The 18,568-nt window shown below is 33.8% G+C and overlaps 2 protein-coding genes across 3 annotated transcripts; one reads left to right on the forward strand and one right to left on the reverse strand.

The window, feature by feature from the left end:
* Window positions 1–7,652: 7,652 nt before the first annotated feature.
* LOC107854314 (small ubiquitin-related modifier 1) lies at window positions 7,653–10,866 on the forward strand. Its single transcript, XM_016699318.2, has 3 exons — window positions 7,653–8,105; window positions 10,282–10,431; window positions 10,566–10,866. Exons 1-3 carry the CDS (start codon window positions 8,028–8,030, stop codon window positions 10,629–10,631), a joined length of 294 nt encoding a protein of 97 aa, XP_016554804.1. The 5' UTR covers window positions 7,653–8,027; the 3' UTR covers window positions 10,632–10,866.
* A 1,098-nt stretch (window positions 10,867–11,964) lies between these two features.
* Window positions 11,965–17,790, reverse strand: LOC107854313. 2 transcript variants are annotated; one of them, XM_016699317.2, is made up of 10 exons: window positions 17,170–17,790; window positions 16,995–17,078; window positions 15,770–15,911; window positions 15,396–15,689; window positions 15,171–15,318; window positions 13,702–14,667; window positions 13,331–13,575; window positions 13,169–13,242; window positions 12,545–12,653; window positions 11,965–12,343 (listed from the first exon to the last, which is right to left on the reverse strand). In XM_016699317.2, the coding sequence occupies exons 2-10, from the start codon at window positions 17,048–17,050 to the stop codon at window positions 12,290–12,292; spliced, it is 2,088 nt and encodes a 695-aa protein (XP_016554803.1). In that variant the 5' UTR covers window positions 17,051–17,078; window positions 17,170–17,790; the 3' UTR covers window positions 11,965–12,289. The 2 variants fall into 2 exon arrangements, with proteins under 2 accessions (XP_016554803.1, XP_047271249.1); XM_047415293.1 differs by lacking the exon at window positions 17,170–17,790 and adding an exon at window positions 16,413–16,541.
* Between the last annotated feature and the right edge of the window lie 778 nt (window positions 17,791–18,568).

Consider the following 18,568-nt stretch of genomic DNA (forward strand, 5'->3'; position numbering starts at 1 on the left):
ACACCTTTAGAGGATAGTAATTTCCATGATAGTGGCAATGCAAAATCAAATGACTTAGTTACATTAATAAAATAATTAAGGATGATCCTGAATGGGAGTATAAATGAATTATTAAATAGCATGATTGATATTTCCTTGAGTGATACTTGGTGGATATTTCTTGTTGAGTAAGGGTTTTATCCATCCAACTGCCTCTCCATGGGGTGCTCAGGTCTTGTTTGTGAAGGAGAAGGAAGGTAGTCTTCATATGTGTATAGACTATAAGCAGTTGAACAAGTTACATTCCGTAATAAGTATCCTTTGTCCCGTATCGATGATTATTTGACCAGTTGTAGGGTACATTCATATTTTCTAAGATTGATTTGAGATTCGGGTATCATCAGCTTAAGATTTGGCCTGACGATATTTCTAAGACTGCTTTTGAATCTAGTATAGGCACAATGAGTTTCTTGTGATGTCTTTTGTGCATTAGTGGAATATTTAAACCCTACTTGAATTATTTCATGATTGTCTTTATTGATGATATTCTGATTTATTCTAAGAGTAAAAGGAAACATGAAAATCACTTAAGGATTGTTTTGGATTTTTTTTAAGAGAAAAAGTTTGATGTGAAGTTTTCTAAGTTTAGGTTCTTGTTGGCTTCTGTCTATTTTTCTTCATAGATGATGTGTGATATATGTTGTGTGTGGATATGGATGTTAGGCTTGATTATGAGTAGGACTACTTGGCCTCGCTTGTTGATGTTTGGAGTTTAGATGCGGGCTTGGGACCCGTAAAAATAGCATGTTTATACCCCTTTTGAATCCTATTGCTTTTCCTCTCTAGTTTAGATTAGTTGTAGCGATGTTATGATGTAAACCTATGTCCGGGATATGATTTTAGTATTTGAGGCGTGATTTATATATTTGGCCTTATTGGGCTAGTGTAGTAGTCTTGAAACCTTAAGTTGAGTAGAGTTGACTTGAGTACCTTGTTTCTAGTCGAAGCAGCTATCTTAGGCTTGAATATGGCTTACTTGACATCTAGAAGATGAACTAGATACCTTAACCTAGTTTGGGGCATAGTGTGCCTAATTATAAAAATTAAGGATTAGAAGTGGGATCTTCTGGCCCACTTAGGCCTAAACTTATATTATGTTAAGTCCTATGGACTTAGTTGCGGCTGTTAGACATAGATGTGTCTAGTAAACCTTAGTATAAGGTTACTTCATAACTTGGTAACTTGTATTGATGTTCCTGGATTGTGCCTTTGAGTTATAGTTATGATACTTTTTATGGAAGTGATATTGTGCATTTAGAGATACTATTTTCTCGTAGACTTGATGGTTGGCATAGAAAGGTGATATTCCCCTTAGTCATGGCATATGACCTATCGATATAAGATATTCTACAGACGATTACATGTCTATCCATATTATGCCTCCTATATGTGAGATGATTTAAGATATGCTACAACTTATAAATATGATTATCGATATGAATTTTGGATATGTATATGGGTCTAAGGGCTGTGTTATGATAATGATTGAATATTCAAGGAGTGTTTATCAGTTTAAAGAATACAATTACAGTTTATGAATGCATAAATGGTTGTAGACACATCTCTCCGGTATAGGACAGAGGAAGATGCAATATATTGCTTACGACTTTATTGATTGGATACTGGTGATGGCATGTACAAATTTGGTACATTCATGAGTATTATATTGGCGATTGATGTGATTGTAACTGAAATATGATCTTACGATTGTTCTGCCTAATTAACGGTTAAACTATGTAGTAACTAGTTGTCTATTAGTGGACTATACCACTTGTATGGCTAGGATCTAATGTATTGGTTAATGAATCTTGCTTAGTTAAAACATGATAGCTAGCGATGGTTATGCGTTACTTAGTTGATATTGATGACTAAGTTCGTGATGTTGATGAGGTTAGATAATAAGAGATGTTGGTAATAAGAGGTGACTAGTTAATAAATTTAAATAGTTGCTAAATGATTAACTAATAAATAGTTAAGCAAGGATTAGTTGGTAAACGGTGGTTAGATAATGAATGATGTCAATTAATAAAAGATGGTTAGGTGACAAGTAATAATATGTTGTCTAGTAATGATTAACGGATATAGGATGACTAGTTGATAATAATGAATGGTGGATAAGTGACGATTTTGGTCTAGTGATGAACCTTGATTACATGTTAGATGTTGGCTATTAAATAAATAGTGGTTAGTTGTTATCCTGTGAATAAGGATTATGTGAAGGGTAATGTTTAGGCTAATAACTAGAGGTTATGTGATGACTAGTGAACGGGTGATTCTATTATAATAAGTGTTGGTTAGCTAATCACGAGTAGTTGGGAAGTATTGACTAGATAGATATGGTGATATGACTATTTTTTATGAGTATGTTAGTGTATGTTATTCGGTAATGACTATTATGATGATACGTTTATACCCGGCAAGGTCGGAGGACACTATTATGATCCCGATAAGACCGGATGATACTATTGTGATGATATTGATACCCGATAAGGCTGGAGGATACTTTGATGATGTGTTGATATCCGACAAAGCCGGAGGTTGATTACAATGATGGTTCTGATGAAGACAATTATAGTGAGGTATGATATTGATTGTGTACTTTGCATTCATTCCTACATGTGCATCGCATATCACCAGTATGCACATATATTTATCAGTTTGTATAGGACGGTTTCATATATAGGGGTGAAGAATATGCCTTATGTTATTGTATACTGATTGAACCTTTCGAGTCTGAAGTGGTGGGGGTACGCATAGGCTCGGATAGGTATTTGGTTGTCCATAAGTTGAGGACTAAGGAGATTACATCTATGAAAGTTCAGTGGAAGAATCATCCTATTGCGGAGGCCACTTGGGAGACCGAAGTAGACATGCGCAGCAAGTATGTGCATCTTTTTGCTAACTCAGGTAATTCCTTGTTTTTCCTTCTTGCCTCTTGTTTGTCCGTTCGGGGACGAACGATTGTTTAATTGCTATCTAATGTAACGACCCTCCCGGTCGTTTGTGAAATTTTTTCATCTTTGCTATTTTTAGTTCTCGTGGTAGTTTATATGCATGAATTATGACTTACATGATTGTAGTACCAATTCGTGAGGTGTTCGGAGGCGATTTAAGTCATTAGTTGGGTCCTTCAAGTTTAATAAAGTTAAACCCGATAATAGTCAATTTTTAAGCAAGACGACCGGGGTTAGTGTTTTAACATTTTCAATAGGTTTGGAACATACTTTTTAGTCAATGTAAATATTTAATTTATTTTTTAGGTTTCAAAAATTATTTGAGAATTTATTGGATATGTTAGATGTTATTTTAATTAGTGAATTAATGGGTCAAGATGACAATTTATTTACTTATGTGGTTAATATAAGGATGAAATTAGGAGATTAGCGTTTACCATTTACAATAAAAATAACAATATAGATAAAAAGGTGGAGAGGAAAAGAAAAAAAAATGGTACGATAATTCAGTTTTCACTAGGTTTGAAGGGAAAGTTGCGAAGTCTTCAGGTAAGGAGTGCGTGTGAATTATTTCCTACGATTGAATATACCTACTATGTTATATCTATAATGGTGGAGTGAAGGTGAGTTGAATTTTCTCATTATCATTGCTACGGGTAAAGGATTGATGTGATTAGGGTATTAAAATTGTTGAAGTGGGATTCACAAGGTGGTCATATGTGTTAACTTTCTGGTGCATTAGAATTAGGTAGATTAAATTAATGGTGTTAAATCCTAATGGTATCATGAGTAACACGGACAATTGTGGGTTAATGATGTCAAGAATGTTAACTATTACGATGGACAGTAACTAATCAATTAGTATTGATCATTATGTAGTTCTGTGTGTTATTATACATTAGGTTTATTATATATTTAGCAATTATAATATAATGATGCCAAAGTGCTTTTAATGGTAAATTACTATTAGAGATTCAAGAAATATTAGTTCTGTCAGTTAGTACCATTAATTAATTCGTGAACAGGACATGAGATTATGTTAGATTTTTGTGAAATTAAATTTGGAGTACTGTTTTCACGGTTAATATGAGATTTGATCGTTCACGTCGTTGGAACCATAATCTTATAGAGGATATGTATTGGAACATATTTTGATCATTCAGAGACTTTACGGAAGGGCAAGACCCTTGCAAATTAGCTCACATTTGGATTCTTCGGTTGAGGTAGGTTATGGTTTAATTGGAGTTTAGACTCGACTTAATTGTGTGTATGCTCCTAAATTGGATACTTGTGGATTGGTATTCGGACATGCTTGAAATTGTTGATGTTTGGATTGTTGATTCGTGTATAAATGTTTATTGAAAATTGACTTGATGGAATTATCTTATGACTTTAAGAGTACTTGTAAATTTGCTACATTGTGTTGTATGCTGGGAGGCTGTGTAAATTGATAGTGATAATACTTGTTTAAATTTATGTTGGATCGGGTACCACACCGGTATATTTATATTTATGTTGAATCGGGTACCACTCCGGTACGTTTATATTTATGTTGGATCGGGTACCACGCCGGTACGTTTATATTTTTGTTGGATCGGATACCACGCCGGTACATTTATATTTATGTTGGATCGGGTACCACACCGTTACATTTATATTTATGTTGGATCGGGTACCATGCCGGTACGGTACATGAAGTAGATTGTTCCCTGCAGGTCATAACTATTTGGGCAAAAATAAGTCTCATAGCATGTGTGTACATACTTGTGTTGATTTGGTTGATGTTTACAATATGATTGATACTCTTGATAGTTATGTGGCGGTTTGTGAGCACTGTTGACCTGCTATTGTTGTATTGTTATTTCATTGAATATTTGTTATGTGACTATGCTTGTCTACTTGTTATTTGATTTATGTTGTGTACATGTTATTAAATTGAGTTGGCCTATGATACCTACCAGTACATAGTGGTTTGTACCGATACTACCCTGTACTCTTCTTTTGTTGAGTGCAGAAATTGTTCTAGAGGCTCATACATGATCTCACCTCTAGAGTTTGATAGCAGATCTTGATCCAAGGGTGAGCACTCCATCTCCAGGCTTCCATAGGTCATCTTATTTGTTCTTGTCCATCTTTCGGGCAATGAAATATTCTTTATTTACTTTATTTGGGAAATCTCTTTAGACATGATCTTTGTTCGTAGTTCTTGTACGATGACTTTCGGGTCTTGGGGATTTTTGTAGGTAGTTTGTTTGACTTCCCCATTAATAACGATTAGTCTTGTATTATGGTTATTATATTGATTTTATAATAATATCATCTTAATATTGACTAAGTGTTTTGGTTATGGTTTGGTTTAGATGATTCTCCCATAGGAAGATTAGTGTGGGTGTCACTCATGGCCATTTGAATCGTGACAAGCATACTTAAAGAAAATATGATGCTGGAATTATGAATTATGACCACAAATTGGGCAGTTTGGATTGATGTCTCATTTTACCCTCTGTACTCCATAGTTGAAAAAGAAAACTTCAAATTACCCTTTATATTTTATATTTGGAGGGATTAATAGTGTTTCTTCAAATTTGAAGATGATGCACTATTTATGCTCTTTATTTTTTTATTAATTTAACATATTATATTATATAAGATCATTAATTAAGTTTTTAATATTCGTAATTATTTTTTAATGTAATATCTTTGTTACATTATATTAATTTTATTAAATTAATTTTTGAATATAATATTTTTATTTAAGATATAAGTTAGTTCTATTATAATTTATAGTTGTATAATGAAAATCATAATCACAAAAAATAAAGTGAACGTGTAAAATGAGTAATTAAATTAATACATGAAACACGTATATATTATTTTTATTTAAGATATAAGTTAGTTCTATTATAATTTATAGTTGTATAGTAAAAATAACAACGGAAAAGGACCTAAAATGCCCTTCAACTATGTGAAATGGTGCAAAAATATCATCCGTCTACCTATTGGGCCTAAAATGCCCTTCCAGTCTACCTATTAGACCTAAAATGCCCTTTTCGTCTTCCTATTGGCTCTATTTTGCTCTTTTATTGAAGAAAAAAAATTATATAATACCACAACTTATCTTTATTAAATTACATAAAATTCCTATCATTTTTATTAATATTAACCAAATAAATAGTGCACAACATCAATTTTTTATCGTTCTAAATTGATCTAATAAATAAAAATAAAAATAATATAAATAGCCATTTACAAAAATTATTACATATACATAGCCGTAATAGTTGGTTGTCAGATATAACATATAAAATATTTACTTTTATAACAAATTTTAATAGATAGAAAAATAATTATATATTAAATTTCCATATTTCTAATTCATTGCCTGTTTTTATGGAAGCCTTTATTCATTCCTTTTTTATACACTATATCGAAATTTTATGTTTTTCATTTTTATTGCCTACTTTCACGATACCTCTATAAAAATATGATATATTTTAGATATAAAAGTTTATACCATGAAATATGAGAATACATATTTATATTTAATAAATAATTTTTTAACAAGAAAAGTACTTTCAACATAGTGAGATATACCATGAATATTTATCGCGTAAATTATATAAAAAATATAATAATAATTTGACTTTGACATAAATTATATCTATACAACAAAAAAACATAGTATATCTGTACTTCCAGCATAATGATTTTTATTCCATAAATATTTATCTATACAAAATTATGATTAATTCATTACATTAGAATTGAAAATACACGATAATGAAATAATACTAGATGATTGATATACATGAAAACAAAACAAAACATACACGAGCAAATAATTGAATACTTAGTTTATTTAAAAATATTTTAATTTTGAATATAAGAGACAGATTTGAAAGCATCGATTATCTTTTTCACTTTTAATTTGAAGATTGAAAATATATCTCTTAAATTAAGGTGAATTGATAATTAGTTATAGCATTAAATTAGGAATTATAATTATCTTTTCTGATTTTTTTAAATGGCTATATATGTAAAAAAAAATCTTTTATTTTTGAAATGTTGAAAAAGTACAATTATTTATGTAATTGAGTTTTAAGGATGAACTTTCTATGTAATTTGCCTAAATAAAAGGGTAAAATAGCCCAATAGGTATATGAGAAGAACATTTTAGGCTCAATAGGTAGATGAGAAAGACATTTTAAGCAAAATAGGTAAACGAAAAAGGCATTTTAAGCTCAATGGATAGACAAAGTATATTTTTACACCATTTTACATAATTGAAGGGCATGAAACATGTATATAATATTTTTATTTTAAGATATAAGTTAATTCTGTTATAATTTATAGTTGTATAATAAAAATAACAATCACAAAAAATAAAGTGAACGCATAAAACGTTAAATTCTCTTATAAAATTTTAAAAACTACAACTTATATTCATAATCAAATATAACTTCAACTCTTAAAAGATTTTAATTTTAATGGTCAAACTTCTACGTAAACGTTGTGGTGTTAAACAAGTTAGAAAGTGAAATGAAATTAAATAGTTTGTAAAAAAAAAAAAAATTATTATTTTTAAATGGATTTGAAAAGAATAGATCAACCAAATTAGAGCTGAGGATTTAATAACATTTAAAATTTTCAAAATTTCATTTTGAACATGAAAATATAATTTTCATTTTTTATGAGTAAAATTTTAGTAAATACACCATCATCAAATTTGAACTTCTAAAATATACAAATTGAAATTTTATCGAATATCCAACAAATGCTAGAGGAACAAAAAATAAAAAAGGATGAAAAGGACAGAATTTGAAAAGTAAAAAAAAGCAAAAAAAGGTTGCGTGGTTTCAACGCCAAGGGCAAAACAGTAATATAGAATTAAAAAAAAAAAAAACAAAAAGTGAAGAGTATAAATTAACGTATAGCCAATAAAATCGATAAGTCGTATAATCTTCCTTCCTTTTGGTTTAGGCGATAAATATAACAGCAGCAGAAAAGACGAAGGCAGAGAAAAGTAGAGGAAAAATGTCTCAAGCAGGGGAGGAAGATAAGAAGCCCGGCGGCGCCGATCAAGTTCACATCAATCTCAAAGTCAAAGGACAGGTTTACCCCTTTTACCCTATAATAATCCGACGCATATTCATATATTTGTCTCCTCTGGTTAGGGTTTTGTTTCTAGATCTTCATTATGTGTTAGATTCCAGTGTTCCTTTTCAATATTATCATGTCTGATCCTGTTTTTTGTATGCCTTTTTTATCATCATATGTTTTAGTTGTTTCATTAATCTGTATTAGGGTTTACCATCTGCTGTATGTACATGGAAAAATGCTTTTAATTATGTATAAATAACATAAATACCAACCCTTTTAGAAGTAATTGCACTCTCTCCCAACTTTTTAAATTACTCTACTCTCTCTCCCTATTAATATACATAACATAGCCGACATATACATAGCATTCTGGGTATATGTTGGGATTTTTCTAATATGTTTAGGGAGTTGGGATTTTTTGTAATATTGAAAACATAAGTTGTGTAATTTTTAGTTTAATTATTTATAAACAGTGTGATTTTCCACTAAAGGGCCTTAACTCGCTCAGCCCCTGGCCTCTTTTATGTTGCAATTGTTTTGTTTTATTTTTAACAAAATCTGGAATGGTGGTCTTTTTATGCTGCAGAGTGAGTTTTACATCTTCTTTAACTGACTGAGTATAAATTTTGTTCGAGTACATTAACTGATTCATTCGATAAGCACCAAATTAACTTGGATCAAGTAGAAAATACTGTGCCTAACTTAAAACTTGTTAAGCAGTTATCTCATATGTACCCAAAAAACATTTATATTTCATACTCCCACCTTCCATCTTTAATTGTCCATGTTTTACGTGGCACACCCCTTAACAAGCAATAAATAAAAGGGTTATATATGGGGAAATGAATAGTATTTAATAACAAGGGTAAAATAAACAGAAATGGTAAATTATCTCTTGGTTCTCCAAACCGAACAAATAAAGTTGGACAACTATGTTTAGTTTACTAGACAAGTAAAGATGGACAGAGGGAGTATTAGTTTTAGTGTTCTAGGTAGCTGCGTTAACATGTTTGTTGATCATATATTTCTTTTTGTTTGCTTGCTTATTTATTCTTGTAAATTTGTGTTGGGCTTCTTCGAAACTGAAAGATTAAGCAGTTACCTCATATTTTAGTCTCAGAGTTTTGTTATTGCTGCTAATGCATCTTGTGATCAGTCTGGATGCAAATACAGAAAGCTTCTGAAATGTTTTCAAGTGTGCCATCTGTGAGGAGTTGGGTTTTATGTATCATTGTTTTTGCAAAGAATATATATTAGTAATAATAGTGTACCGTTTGTGTTTCGAGGTTAAAATATTACTCCGAGTCATTAATCAAGATATCTATGTTTGTCAGATTATATTTAGAAAAGAGTGGTGGTCTTTTCCCATAAAATTTTTCTGTGCATTTTGGGTTTGCAAAAGTCACTCATTTCCTAGCATTTACTAGCCAGGTTTGTTTTCAACGGTGTGATCGGTTGGGTAAAGAGCAGGCGTTTGCTCCATAGGGTACTGAACATAATTTTGAATCCGTGTAACATATTGTTTGCTCTGATATATAAAGTTTAATACATGCAAAATATTGGCTTCCAGCATGGTTATTTTCCCTTGTGGTAAACTCCAATCATTCTTGTGGGAAGGGTTATTGCAGGGTTGGGATTAAGACGGTACATCATAACTATGCTTGTATTGTTCAGTTGGATTGAGATAGTACTATGTTTTTGAGATTTGAATACGTACTTGTTTGATAAGGTATTAAACCTAGCTGCTAGGTCTAGTTTAATCAATGTTGTTTGCTGAGGATCATGACACTGTGATGCCTTAGTCATCAATGGTAGACTTTGATGCTCCGTGTGTAGATTGCCCGCATCAATTAGTGCTGGACAACTACCCTTATTCGTATCTATGTTACCATATTAAAATAATTCTGTGATGGCGTTAGCAGTTAACGTCACCTTGAATGTGAAGTGATCTATTGTGTTGTATATGCCAGTTGATCTCCATATCATGACATTCACATGGAAGCCTACTTCCCTACTTTGCTGGTACAATCAGTATGTAAAATGTTACGTGATTGATTCCATCTTCTTCCTTTGTCATCATTATGGTGATGGGCTGCCTGTTAATAGAAGTGCGCTCTTGCCTGTTCTAACGAATCTAACAATGGGGAGAGCATAAAAGGTTTAGTTTTCTATTGTTATTTGGTTGCAGGATGGGAATGAAGTATTCTTTAGAATCAAGAGAAGCACCCAGCTAAAGAAACTCATGAATGCATATTGTGACCGGCAGTCTGTGGATTTTAATTCAATTGCATTCTTGTTTGATGGTCGTCGTCTTCGAGGAGAGCAGACTCCAGATGAGGTATCTCTCTCTCTTTTTCAGACCATGTATGCACACAACAAATGGGTGTGCAAAATATAATGATTTTTCTTTTATTTTTAATATGCTTGTAACTAATTTTCTTGTTTTCTAACAAATTTTTTTCCTTGCTTTAGCTGGAGATGGAGGATGGTGATGAAATTGATGCAATGTTGCACCAAACTGGAGGCTCAGCTGTTTGAGGCATCTCTCTTGTTTATGGACATAGACTCTGTTTTCTAGGTAGTAGATGTTAATGAATGTAGCTTGTGCTACTCTTAGGACCCTGTAGAAGCATATATGAACTTCGTGGTTTTGCTTATGTTTGACCAGCTTGTATGAACTTAACTACTAGTACTTGCTACTTAACTACTATTACTTACTGTTGCAAGAGCATCAGTTGCTTCTTGCCGTGAAATTGCAGTGTTGCTTGTTCTATTTTGAGCCATCTTCTCAATCTCTCTTCCTTTCCAGCTGAGATTACTGTGCATCTCCTGCTTTGATTATAGTGTCTCAGTTATTAAAACACCACGGCTCGTGGTCCATGAGAGACATAGTCCTTGCTGTTATGAAATTGTTATCCGTTTGATTTGGGGTGCTTGAAGGACTTCAATTTTGCACTGTCAATAGAGAAGAAAGGAAGGAGGGAGCCATAGTTAAAAGTTGCAGGAACGAACACAATAAATTCAGTGAACCTGAAAAGATTTTCTACTATTCGCTAGCGGAAGTGATAATTCCTACTCATTCTCAAGATTGAAGGCTATTATCTTACATCTGAAAAGTTACTGAATCTTTGTTCAGTCCATAGACTTCTCGAACTGAGATTGATAGATCGATCTCATCTACTTAATAACGACTTGTTAGTTCACGGAACAAAGTTTGAAATTCAATATAAGATACAGATATTATAGTTTTGTTTGTAACTTACAAAACCATTTCTACACTGTCCATGGTAGGACCAAAATGTAATCATCTTAACTAATTGTCTAATATAATCATCGTCTCTCTCAAGATTTATGTGTGTCAATTAATCCGCAAAATGACCAATACCTTCACAGTGGTTATAAAACTTGTATTTCTGTTTAGGGGAATTCAAATCCTTTGATTAAGCTCTCCATCGAGTTTATAAGCTGCAGACGACACAGAACCATGCTGGTACCACGTTCTGATACACCCAAGATCTCAAAAGAGGAGAATTACAGATACCCAATAATAAAATTCTATCAGAACAAAATCATTGATTGTTAATTCCTTCGAACACTGTCAAGTAGTTGGCTACTCTTCTCATTTAGTTGAGTTCACTCGTCGAAAAGACGTACGTTTAACTTACAATTTTCTTTTCCGAAAACTGAGACTTTACTCCTTGACGTGATATATATTTCTGTCACGTGAGCATATAGATAGGATAAGGATTTGACAATTAATGTTCACCACAACATCCCACTTCTGGCAACAAAATGGAAGTACTCATCCCCCAGAACATAGTAAGAAGCAAGGAAATAAACTCCAGAGAACTGAAATGCTAGGAAGCAAGCATTGGATACTTCTAACATTTGTATTTCAAAAAGCATCTCCATGTTTGCATTATTTACAAGATATTTTCTGCTATGCTACAAGCTCTGAGCGGAGGCCGCATACTGAAACTTTAAGGTGACTATCAAAAAACAGATTACAACAAAACCTCAGGACGCAAGAGCCAAGAAGCAAAGATAACTCAGCAAATTGATTTCCTATAACGATATTTTCCCTTTTAAGAGATAGACTATATCCTAAATCCTACATGGCACCAATGGAAAACTTCCTTCTTGGTGACGGAGTTAACTTTTGCTGTACATGTTAAAGGTGCGAAGGGTGTCTCTCATCAATCTATCTTCCGAAATTTTCGCTGGTGGTGCACTTCTTCTGTATCCACCCACTGCACAAGTGAATAATCATTTGGCATGAAAATGGTGAAGTACTAAAGTTGCTGAAAAGTTCAGAAAAAGGAAGTCTAGTGAACAAATATTGGACCAAGCAAGTTTTGAAAAGGAAGGAGCAAGACAACCACAACCACAACCACTGAACCATAATGAGAAACAGACATCCTCCGAAAAGGCTCGAAATGAAGTGAACTCACTGTGATTTGTTCTCCAGATGATGGAGGACTGCGGCCACGTTCTGGAGGGTGTGACCTTTTCACAGGCTGGGATAATCTTTGTATACAATCACTCAAATGATTATAGATACTGCAAATGTAATGTTTTCAGATTAAATCAGCCAATCCAACAGGCGAGTAAGTGCATCCCAGGAAAAATTAAACACAACAGTAAAAAATTATTAGTATTTCAGAGTTGCAATAGATCAAAAAATCTTTATCAGGATGCACATGAAACAGGACAAATTTCACCCCTTTTTTGGCTCTATGCTGTAACCTAAGTCTTATTGATAGAACCATAACGTAGGATGCACTAGCAGTCAGGTTAAATAAAGGGGTGATAAGTACCACATAGTTTGCTGATTAACACCAACTTCCTTAGCCATCTAGATATTTAGTCGTCCACCAGGAGGCGGCCCAGACTCATCCCGTACAGCCTAACTATTTTTACCTACGTTAATTAACATGCCCTTTTTCCTAGTCCAAAATCTTATTCCCTTCCTGTTGGTTGCAAATGTTACATGGCAGCAGGCAATGAAATAAATTTGGAAAGCACCCACAGAAGTTGACATCTCAAAGAGAGACCAGCAAAATAGGCAATCATACCTTAGCCGGTGTCTGTTGCAGGCTGTGAAGAAGGCAACAAAACCATAGAGAATACTTCGAAGAGCTTTGAAAATCTGTAGAAGTCAAAACTCCGAAGAAACCTATTAGCACAGAACTCTTAATAATTCTCATACTAGGATTAAATGGCCACAAGTGAGCTACCTGAGAGAAAAGGTCATTCCAAAGAGAACGCCATATGGATACGGATACAGCACTGGATGTCACTGTAGTCTCCACCTGCGAAGTGACTCGAACTATGCTACTCACGAACAGCCATGAATCCATTATCACTTGATATATAGAAGTACATAAAAAGCCCAAAACGCTAGAAAAACCAAAGACCAGGCGAATTGGAGCATACATTAATTCCCACAGAATCCAGAAGATAGGGTACAATAAATAAATCACTGCAGTTGAGAAAAAATCTGATGAGAAAAAGAAAACATCACACAGAGAGTACCAACTTTAAATCCATAAACCACATTTTAAGCACGAGAATTGGGATCATATTCAGCAGTTGCACATATACTTACCAAGATTCCAAACAAACGATGTCGTATACCAGAGAGGTAGTAATAAAATCTCAATGATTTTTCCCACCAGAGCATATGAAGATCCGACTGTAAACCATATTACGGAAAAGAGATCTTCCATAATTTGTGCACACATATTAGAGTAAGGAAGGAAGAATCCCACAAACTCAACAAGTGGACCGGCCATTGGCTGTGTGAGAACAGAGAAAAATGACCGAATAGTACGCGTTGTCATGAGGAACCACCTGAAAGCCTTCTGAAAATTGTGCAGAAATAGCATGGTCCCCAAGTATTGAATTCTTGATACCATTTCCCATGTTTCAATCCAATCAAAAAGTGGGCCAAACAAACTAGATGCTGTCGCTTTGAGTACAGGTACATTTTTGTATAGATCATAAAATCCAATCAGGACAGTAACTACAGAGATTACGACATATAAGAATCTTGCTAGAGGGCACATCCATGGGCGATAAATATGGCAAAGTACTGGATAGGACTGGAGAAATATGACCCATGAAGGAAGCCCAGCTTCCAGTAGTCTAAGCAACCGTAAATCCGAAAGAATGATGTCTCTTAGTTTGAAAGGGAGATCACGATCATTAAACCGAAACAAAAGCAAAACATCCTTGTACTGACAGGCTTCAATGTCTTCAGAAGTACTTCTGTAAGAGGGCCCACCATGTAGTTGTGATTCAATAGTTTCAGAAAAGGGCTCCTCAGAGAGCATATCAACATTGAATCGCTTACTGATAGACTTCAGAAGTTTTCTTCTCTTGTGAGGTTCATCAAGTAGAGTTGGTGTATGCAGAGAAATTTCACCATTTTCTGTAGCAGGGTACGTACTGAAACTTCTAATAGAACCGCAAGGAGATTCATCCTCGTCGCTCGAATTGGCCGCAGAAACATCACTGTCAGCCACATCGGAATTCACCCGAAAATTGTCTTGAGAATCATAAAATACCTCTCCTGTAAAAGTCTCCCGCATATTTACAAGTAAGAATTTCACAAGTCTGGGACAGGAGTTCATCAAGTACATATAAAAAAATCGACTTACAGTAGATTAGATGAAATTTTGCGAATATTAGGACCGAATACTTGTTTAATGAAAGCGTATTAGAACAAGTTCAAGGAAAAGTGAAAATCACTATTACTGGACGAGAATTTTTCATTTCTAGTAGGACGGTCAATGAAAGTTTTCTTTTTTCAAAACACCAATGATATTTTGCATTCTCTATCCAAGATAATCAGTGGTTTTCCATTCCCTATATAATTCTGTCTAATTACTTCACTAAGGGAAAATGGTCCATTTCTTGTAGGCACACAAGAAAGAATTCTTTACATGCATAAACCAAAGTAATAAAAATGGGGGAAGAGCTGAAGTCATCAGTGGCCCTAGATAGGACAAGGCAACTTTTTTGTTGAATCAAATTAGGACGCATAGTATCAAATATCATGTGAATAAAGGATACCTATAGTAGATTCCAAACACACTTTCAGGAGACGATGTTCTGTGTCAGTCCCAGAAAACCATGAAGACACGCATCTAGCAGCTTGAGCTACACTATCAAATTCCCATCTTCTCATGAATTTTGTTTCTATGGCAAGTGATGTATCTGTCTGCCCAAGAGTTTAAAATAAGTGAGCAGCATACATTTAACTTTTAAGGTCAAAATACCGAAGGAGTTGACTTATACCTGAAGCTCATTGAAATAATTTATACCGCGCACATCATTCCACGCAACTTCAAACACAATGAACCCATACAAAGTCCTATGCAATTTGTTATTCAAGATCAAAGAGTTTCTCAGTTTCTTTACAGGTAATAATTCCTTCTTCTTGGCCAAAGTTGCAGCATCAATAAAAGGAAACCATCTTCTCGCATTTTCTGATTCACTCGGGCTAAACTCATTAGATTTTATATCCAATATATCTCCATTATCCTTCCTTTGTTTCCGCCCTCTGGTATTTGCAAAGGGAGATAACCTGGACTGAATTTGGAAAAACAAATTCCTAGTTAAACATACACAAAAGAGAAAATGGAAAACTAGAGAAATTATGCACGACCAACCTTGGTTACCATCAATTGCCATAACTGTGCAGGTTTAGAGACAAGATCTCTAAGCCATGGACGGTTGTCCACCAAGATATATAATCTCTTACTCTCAGGTGCAAGGAAAACGTAAAGATGTGAAAGATAGGACTGCAAGTCCCTGTAAAACATCAAAAAGATCAACTGTTGACTAAATGGCCTATAGCAACTTACATAAAATTTACAACTTAATATGAATTTTAACTGTCAAAATCAAAATCTCCTTGGATACTAATTCTGCTGCATGAATATTAGCCAGCAAGGTGATTTTTGTTATTTGCCAAGCGACACATTAAGCACAAACGGACATACATCTTATGCATTCATAAGAACCCAATATCTTGGGCTCGGACCTGTGTATGTGTTAGAAAATCCACTATGATGAGTACTAGTAAAATAAAATGCTCAGTATTAGAGCCCCAAAGTTGACCCACAATGTTCAAATCTTGAATTTCCCTCTAGTAATAAGACAACCTCTCCGAACCCTTTTAACTTCATTCAGAGAGCCCACCATATGGTAACTTCAGGCAGCTTCCCGAATAATGCAAACACAATTCTACCTAAAGTCACATTCTCAATGTGAATCTGCAAACAGTCTTCAGGCTATGGAAAGACCATTTACCACATTTTTTTTTAGAAGTCCTCTTTGTTTGTTTGTTTGTTTTCCTCATCAACACCCGGCACGAACTAACTTGAACTGGCAAAATCCTTCGTTAAAGTCCAAAAAAGAGCACCTTTCACAACATACGTCCTGCCAAATTAATCCAAGTTGGACTTCAACAAACTCTAACTTCCCACTAACTCGCCAGAAAGTTTTCGTAATCACAAATTGAGTGTCACAGATATTACGCCATGATAACAAAATACTGAACCACCCACCCACCCCCACCCCCGAAAACAAAGGAAAGAGAAATGTAAGAAACTGATGAGCAGAAGAATTAGCAGACAATGAAAATTCAAGATTTCTCCTTGCTTAGCTCCACCTTACTACCAAATGAATTATTATATATTTTGTTTTAAATTAGATACCCCTCAATGCAACAAAGTTCCAATATTTATTGCCAAAAAAGTTCCAGCACAGAAATATCATAAAAGTAAAACTAATCCCAACAAAAAATATATTTAACACAAAAATACGGAATTCTTTGCAAATCAAAATTAAAATTTAGCAATGAAGAAGAAGAAGAAAGGAAGAGTTAGTTACCCGATTTGCAAACTAGTCAAGGGAAAGACACATTTGCCATAATCAATGCTCCCCATGAACTCCTCAATTTCGCAACACCAATCACTGCTCCCAAAAAAATCACCAACAAATTAAAACAAGACACAAAATTGAATTAGAGAGCAAATCAAAATGTGAATAAAATTGCAATAATTACCAGAATGGATAAAAATGGGATCAAGAAAATCCCATGAGAAAGAAGAAGAGGAAGACGAAAGAGTCAAGTTGGAAGAAAATAAAAAGTCACAACGGGGCTTCTTCATAACACAGAGAGAAATATAGCAAGAGGATGAAGACGCCACACGTGTCAATGAGACAGATCAAAAGCCACCGCCAACAACATGAACAAGAAAGCGATCAGTGTCCATAAACACAAGCCCTATGTAAGTAATTCAAGGAGACTAAATGCAACCAACCCCCTTTATTTTTATATGAATACAAATGAAAAATGAATTAATGTGTAGATCGATACATGTAGTAATCTAGTCTAGAGATACAGTTGGGAAATGGGAATTTGCATTAAAGAGGAAAGAGAGATGATGTGAATGTTATTGAAAAGAGGAATTGGATTGCTTTGCAGACAAGACAGACAAGGGAGAAATGGTGTCAAGCTAAGAAAATGGACACGCTTTTGAACTACCATTGAATTGTTTGAACGAACAAAGAAAGAAAGAGAAGACGTCAGAATTTAATTGGAGGTTATCCCTTTTCATTTTCAGTTGTTGTTTATATACCTGGTTTTGGGGAAAGGTGAAGCAAATGAAATCAAGGGTCTGTTTGGTTGTTTGTTTGTTTTAAAAAAAAAATATTTATTTTTTTTATTTTTCATGATGATTGGAAAAAAAATTTGGAAAAATCTTTTCTAAATATTTTCTAAACAACAATAACAGGATAATCGTATAATCCCACAAATAGAATTCGAAAAGAATGAGGTGTACATTGATCTAATTTCTACCTTAACAACAACAACAACAAACTCAGTATATTCCCAATAGTGGAATCTGGGGAGGATAAAATGTACGTAGTCCATACCACTACCCCCGCAGGAGTAGAGAGACTATTTTCGATAGACCCCGGCTCAATTTCTACCTTAAAGACGGAGTGATTGCTCCAAATAAATCCTCGACTTCAAAATAAAAATAATTTATATAAGTAGTACTTGAAATAAAGGAACAATTTATATAAGAAGCACTTGAAATGAAGGAAACAACAATAGTATTACAAAATAACAGATAAAAACATAACAATACTACAATAAAATATTCTTAGAATTAAACTATACAAAACAACAAATATCAAAAATAAGAAATTTCTCTAGAAAAATAAGTTTTTTTAAATTAAGAAAAGTAACTTTCTTGATAAAATAGAGAAAACATGTTTTATAAGCGATATTTCATATTTACGTTATCTTTTCATTCACTCAACGATCCTAACCCTTACCTCCTGATAAGCTCAATCACAACCACTCGAAGCCCCACACTCTATCCTCTAATATCTTTATAATTTTTTGCTGGATCACATATAAATACTCTTGAAATATATTTTTTGCTCACTTA

This window comes from Capsicum annuum, chromosome 7, assembly GCF_002878395.1.
Source record: "Capsicum annuum cultivar UCD-10X-F1 chromosome 7, UCD10Xv1.1, whole genome shotgun sequence".
NCBI lineage: Eukaryota > Viridiplantae > Streptophyta > Magnoliopsida > Solanales > Solanaceae > Capsicum > Capsicum annuum.

Excerpts from the sequence above, each read along its gene's own strand:
- LOC107854313 (XM_016699317.2), bottom strand. The coding sequence starts at position 17,050 with ATGGGGAGCATTGATTATGGCAAATGTGTCTTTCCCTTGACTAGTTTG. Across the intron at positions 15,912-16,994 it reads TTGACTAGTTTGCAAATCGG|GGACTTGCAGTCCTATCTTT; the intron begins GTAACTAACTCT and ends GATGTTTTACAG. Across the intron at positions 13,576-13,701 it reads ATCGTTTGTTTGGAATCTTG|TGATTTATTTATTGTACCCT; the intron begins GTAAGTATATGT and ends TCTCAACTGCAG.
- LOC107854314 (XM_016699318.2), top strand. The coding sequence starts at position 8,028 with ATGTCTCAAGCAGGGGAGGAAGATAAGAAGCCCGGCGGCGCCGATCAA. Across the intron at positions 8,106-10,281 it reads ATCTCAAAGTCAAAGGACAG|GATGGGAATGAAGTATTCTT; the intron begins GTTTACCCCTTT and ends ATTTGGTTGCAG. Across the intron at positions 10,432-10,565 it reads GAGAGCAGACTCCAGATGAG|CTGGAGATGGAGGATGGTGA; the intron begins GTATCTCTCTCT and ends TCCTTGCTTTAG.